The sequence below is a fragment of the Eleginops maclovinus genome, chromosome 2, assembly GCF_036324505.1.
Source record: "Eleginops maclovinus isolate JMC-PN-2008 ecotype Puerto Natales chromosome 2, JC_Emac_rtc_rv5, whole genome shotgun sequence".
NCBI lineage: Eukaryota > Metazoa > Chordata > Actinopteri > Perciformes > Eleginopidae > Eleginops > Eleginops maclovinus.
Window position 1 is genome coordinate 14,309,240 of NC_086350.1, and position 5,215 is coordinate 14,314,454.

The 5,215-nt window shown below is 45.3% G+C and overlaps 1 protein-coding gene across 1 annotated transcript; it reads right to left on the reverse strand.

The window, feature by feature from the left end:
* Nucleotides 1-504: 504 nt before the first annotated feature.
* Nucleotides 505-4,898, reverse strand: lrrc4.2 (leucine rich repeat containing 4.2). The gene is made up of 2 exons (XM_063899674.1): nucleotides 4,276-4,898; nucleotides 505-4,126 (listed from the first exon to the last, which is right to left on the reverse strand). The coding sequence occupies exon 2, from the start codon at nucleotides 4,003-4,005 to the stop codon at nucleotides 2,008-2,010; it is 1,998 nt and encodes a 665-aa protein (XP_063755744.1). The 5' UTR covers nucleotides 4,006-4,126; nucleotides 4,276-4,898; the 3' UTR covers nucleotides 505-2,007.
* Nucleotides 4,899-5,215: the final 317 nt, after the last annotated feature.

Here is a 5,215-nt window from a genome sequence, read left to right on the forward strand (position 1 = left end):
ACTGCAGGGGTAGAATTAAGTGCTTTTGTTTAAATTAGTACAAAAGAAGGGGCAGTTTTTAATAGTTGTATGAAGGGATATAGTTTAAGGTCATAGGTAAGGCGTTTTAGTCACAGCAATGACTTCGTACACTTATTTATGGTGGATGACCTTTTAACTGCATGTTGTCAAAACAATTTAGATTGTTCATAAATGTACAGACACATTGAGCATTTACATGTTCTTTAAATACAGTCTGCTATCATCATATCATATATTTAGATCCTCCACTGGATTCACTGTCCCTGCTAGATAAGGATTGTGTTGTACCTCTCATTGTGAACCTACCACATTTGCTTTGGTTCTTATTTAAGAAAACATATGTAAATGATATATATATATATATATATATATATATTCATTTGATAGGATTATAATAGGAAGTTCAACCAGCAGGTGAGTGTGTAAGGAAAGGAAACCCACAAACTGTAGAACTGTGGGATACATGTATTTTTTTCCCTTCACAGTCACTGAGAAATCAATGTTAAGAACTAAGCTGAGGCATCAAAGACCAACAGCCTATCTGACCTGCATAGAGCCCCACTGTCTGGGGTATAATGCAGCATTGTACACCAGTTACTTAAAGACCCATTCATGCAGACACTAAGTAAATGCATAGGACCGTAAGATGGGGGGTTTGGGGTTGGATACGATTTACAATACTGCCTCCAGCCTTTACGATTAAACACCTTACACACACATGGAAATATATTCAGAGAAGAAAAAACATCAGATGAATGTGTTTCTGATTAGAGAAATACAAACCAACGGTTTTTTTTATTTTTCATAGCCTCCTTTGTCTCTCCATAAAAATAGTGTTGCTCAAAATAAACTGTTAAAAGAAAAAAAAAAATCATGTTTCAATGTAGTCCATGGAAAAGCCCCAGTACCAGACATTCATTTGTTTCACTTCAATCCTCTGTTTTTTTTTTTTCTTTTCCCAAAGCAGAACGGTCAGCAAAGCCCTGTATCAATGCACCACACGCCTGTTCCTTTGAAAAAAAATAGCATCGGAATGAGCCCTTGCAGAGACAAGTCAGGCAACTGCTGTAATGCATTATTAAATTAGCCCTAAACACTACACAAGCCATTAAGAAGCATGTCAAAACCTAAAGGGAAAAGAAATAACACAAAATGCAACCAATAACAGAATAAAGTATTTGCAACAACTGTTATTAGCCTGCACTTCATCTTTGCCAGTTTAACCTGTGGGGAATCATGTGCACACTAAATAAACATGTTTAGATACGCTACAACTAAGAAGCACTGGCACTGTCAAATAAATGCAGCTTAGCTTCAGCAAACAGAGGGTTAAACCTTAGCTGCAGAAATTCACTGCAGTCCAAAAGCATTTGGCTGATAGCTACTGAACAGCACATTCTATCTGTACCATTACGCTGCTATCCTTGGACAAATGTTTCTATCTATCAAGATTTCGCTTGTGTGTCTTTTTGTGTTCCTAAGTCTGGAAATACCATTTTATTGCATATAATATTTGGCACAGTAAAACTGGAGCTTACATGAGGGGCTGTACTTAGAACCTGGTGCCTGTATAAAGAGTTTTTTTTTCTTCTGCAGTCTAAATATGGTCAAAAAACAAACAAAATGCCTCTGTTCCTACATTACCATCCTCTATTATCAATCACAAAACAAATTAAGCATCTTTGTCTTTTAAATAGAAGTCACCAGTTATTAGAAAATAGTTTCAAATTACTTTCATTTTTAATATAATCTGCATGTCTTACCACTGCCTGACGGTAGTTTCATTTATATATATTTGTATTTTTTTTCATATTTATATACTTATGTATAGGCATGTACAAGAAACAAAAAACTGTCTCTGTTTTGCACTTCTGTACAAAAGAAAGTTACCGTTTTGTTCTTTGTGCATTCTATTGCATGGACTGATGAGCGGGTGGTGAGTAGAGGTTGGGGCAGAGTCAGAGATAAATCCAGAGGGAGCATTACTCAGATTTGGGTCTCTTGAACCTTCTCCTTGCCGTGAGTAGTCTTAATGACGTAGGGATCAGCAATGGTGCTGATGTGGCTGTGATGCTGTCTGACTGAGCGATGAAGAGAGTTGTTCTGGGTCCAGTGGGCTCCGTAGCCCCCTTGGCGGGCTGATGAGGAGGACACATACCCAGGCTTAAAGGTGTTGCTGTTGTGTTCCACTAACGTAGGCAGTACCAACACTGTGTCATCAGAGCCACTAGATCCGGATGTGGGGGGTGGAACAGGAGGAACTTCTTCCTCCATCTGTATGATTTCTATGGTCCTGGCCGCTGCCACCGTGCTTCTCTGTTGATGCCGCTTACGCAATTTATAGAATGCTATCAACATGCCGGCTGCCAGCAAGGTAACAGCAACAAAGCAGCCAATGATAATTTTGGTGGTTTTCATCACCTCATCCAAGCTGGCGGCTGGACCACTAGGGACTCTAGGAGTGACAATTGACACCTGCCTTGGAGTTTGAGTGTTTTGGAACAGCACTGTAGGTGTAGAGATGAAGACAGGCTGAAAGACAGAGGGCGAGGCAGGGATAGTAGGTTTAGGTTTAGGGGTCTCCTCCACTGTTGGCTCCAAGACTTCCACTGTCACGGTGGTAAAATACGATAGATTAGATGTGTTGAGTTCAGCATTGCTGACGTTTAGGTAGGCGGAGGCATTGGAGTTTCCCGCCATGTTACTCACCATGCAGGTGTACACCCCTGTGTCTGAAGGGAGAACATTGGAGAAGTTGAGTGTCCCATCGTTAAGGACAGATATCCGTGGGTGAGCTGAACCGTGGGTCAATACAGTTCCATTGGGAAGAAGCCATCGGACTGAGCTCATGGCAGCTGTGCGACACTTCAGTTCTGCCACCCTCGCTGCCGAGATGTTCAGATCTCTAGGAGCATCAAGTATGAATGGTGCTGAACACTGAAAGGTGGTCTGATCAACTTCAACCAGGTATCGTCCCCTCATGTGGACCGGGGTGTGGCAACGTCCACAACAGGTGGAATTTGTGGGAATGTATTCTCTTAGCCACCAGGAGAGCCACACTACATCACAGTCACATCGCCAAGGGTTGTGGTGCAGGTGGAGCTCCACCAGGTACTGTAAAGGTGTGAAGAGGTTGTGGGGGAGGGACGACAGGTTATTATGGGCTAAATTCAGCTCCACCAAGTCTGTAATGTCATCAAATGCATTTCTCTCAATGGTAGTGATGGCAGAGTTCATAATCCACAATTTACGTAGATTTTTAAGCCCACGGAAGGCCCCGGGTTTCAGCTCAGGGAAAACATTCTCTGATATTTCCAGCTCCTCCAACCCCACCAGTGGTAAAAGATTAGGAAACTCCCTCAGGTTGCACATCCCCAAGTTCAGATACTTGAGGTTCTGAAGGCCCTCAAATGCACCATCAGAGATGTACTCCAACTTTCTCAGTTCTCCCAAGTCCAGTCGCATGAGGGAGGGTACACGGTTGAAGGCATAAGAGGGGATGCTCTCAATGGGATTGTTTCTAAGCCACAACTCTCTCAACTTTGACAGGTACTCAAAAGCTCCGCTGGGTATGACTGTCAGTCTGTTGTCGAACAGCTCCAGGGTATTGAGGCTGGTCAGACCATTGAAGGCCCCAACTTCAATCTGTCTGATAGCATTTCTGCCCAGCTGCAGTACCTCCAGGTGATGCAGGTGCCTGAAGGTGTCTGCCTGTATGGTCTCGATGCTGTTTTCCATTAGGTTCAGGTACCTGGTGTTGGCTGGGATGTTCGGGGGAACCCTAACCAGGCTTCGGCGGGTGCACACCACTTTGCTGAGCTGGTTAGTGCAGGAGCACACACCTGGACAGTTCTGTGGGTTAGCCGAGCCCAACGCAGGGCCTGTGGACTGGCACATACTCAGAGCAGGCACCATGAGAGAGAGCACGGCGAGCAGGGCTGCTTTCCAGGTAGGCTGCACTCTAACCTGGCCCAAAGGACTCATGGTGTGGAGGGCTCATTATTCTGCATGGTGGGGGGAGACGGCACAAACCAGAGGACAGACCACCCTAGCCTGGCTGGAGCAACTCAAGGCTCCCAAGTTCCATCGACAGTGCAGGGAGACGCTACATCAAAATTGATGTGTGTGAGAGAGAAGGGAAAAAAGAGGGGCAGAGCGGGAGACAGAGTGAGAGGGATTAATACAAGAAAGCAGCAGAGGAAAAGCAGTGCAGCAATGTAAGAAAAAGGTTGGATAACAGTAACAGTGACGTACCTCATTAGTTTGGAAGTGGTCCTTCTTGCCTTTTTCCGAATTTTAAAAGCAAGCGTCATGCAACATGTTCAATTATAATTTCCTTCCATGGAATGACACCAGATTCAGGTTTTCTTCTTTTCCTTCTCTGAAAAAGTGAGGTGGCCCTCTATTAGCCAAGGGTACAAAATGGCTCCTGGTATTAAAGACTGAAAGCAGCATGAAAAGCACTCATAGGCAGAGGTAAGGCCATGAAGGTTTGGCAGGTGCCTGAATCCCTTCTGCCCCTACTAACTGCCCCCCTGCCAAGCTGCAGACTCCAACATGCAGCTTTGCTGTGGAAAAATCACAATGATCCATAACGCAGTGAAACACGATAGAGGAGGAGAGAAGAAGTGACCAACTGTAATAAAAAAAAATCCCCAGTTCTGTCGGCTCCTGATACATGTGTTGGCTCGTCGGCTGGTCGCCTGTTTGGTGGAGAGACCTCCCTCACTGTGACTTTGCCAAGGGCTAGTCGGTCGCTGATTAGTCCTGTTGTGACAGAGACTGAGAGACAGAAAAAGGCTAAAGAACTCCCGGCACAGTCATCCCCCTCTTCTCTCCTCCTCTGTTCCTTTTGCTTCCTCCCAACGTTGGGCTGGCCCTGGTCAGAGCAGCTGCAGGCTGCCGTGTGCACAGTTAGCAGTAATCCGTCTATTCCTCCTGGGGGGAGGGGGGGGGGGGGGAGAGGGGGTTGGGTTGGGGGTGGTGGGAGAGATGGTGGCACTGGGTGGGGGGTGGAGAAGGGGATGCGCTGCACTGTTGGAGCTTCGCAAAAGCCTGTCGGAAGAGAGAGAGAGAGCACTCTTGTCCTCTTCTGCAATGATGGAAAAGAGAGGATGACGCTGGGAGGATGTGTGTGGAAGTGGGCTCCGTATCTGTATCCAAAAACAAGAAAGGTATTGAGGATTCTTCTCTC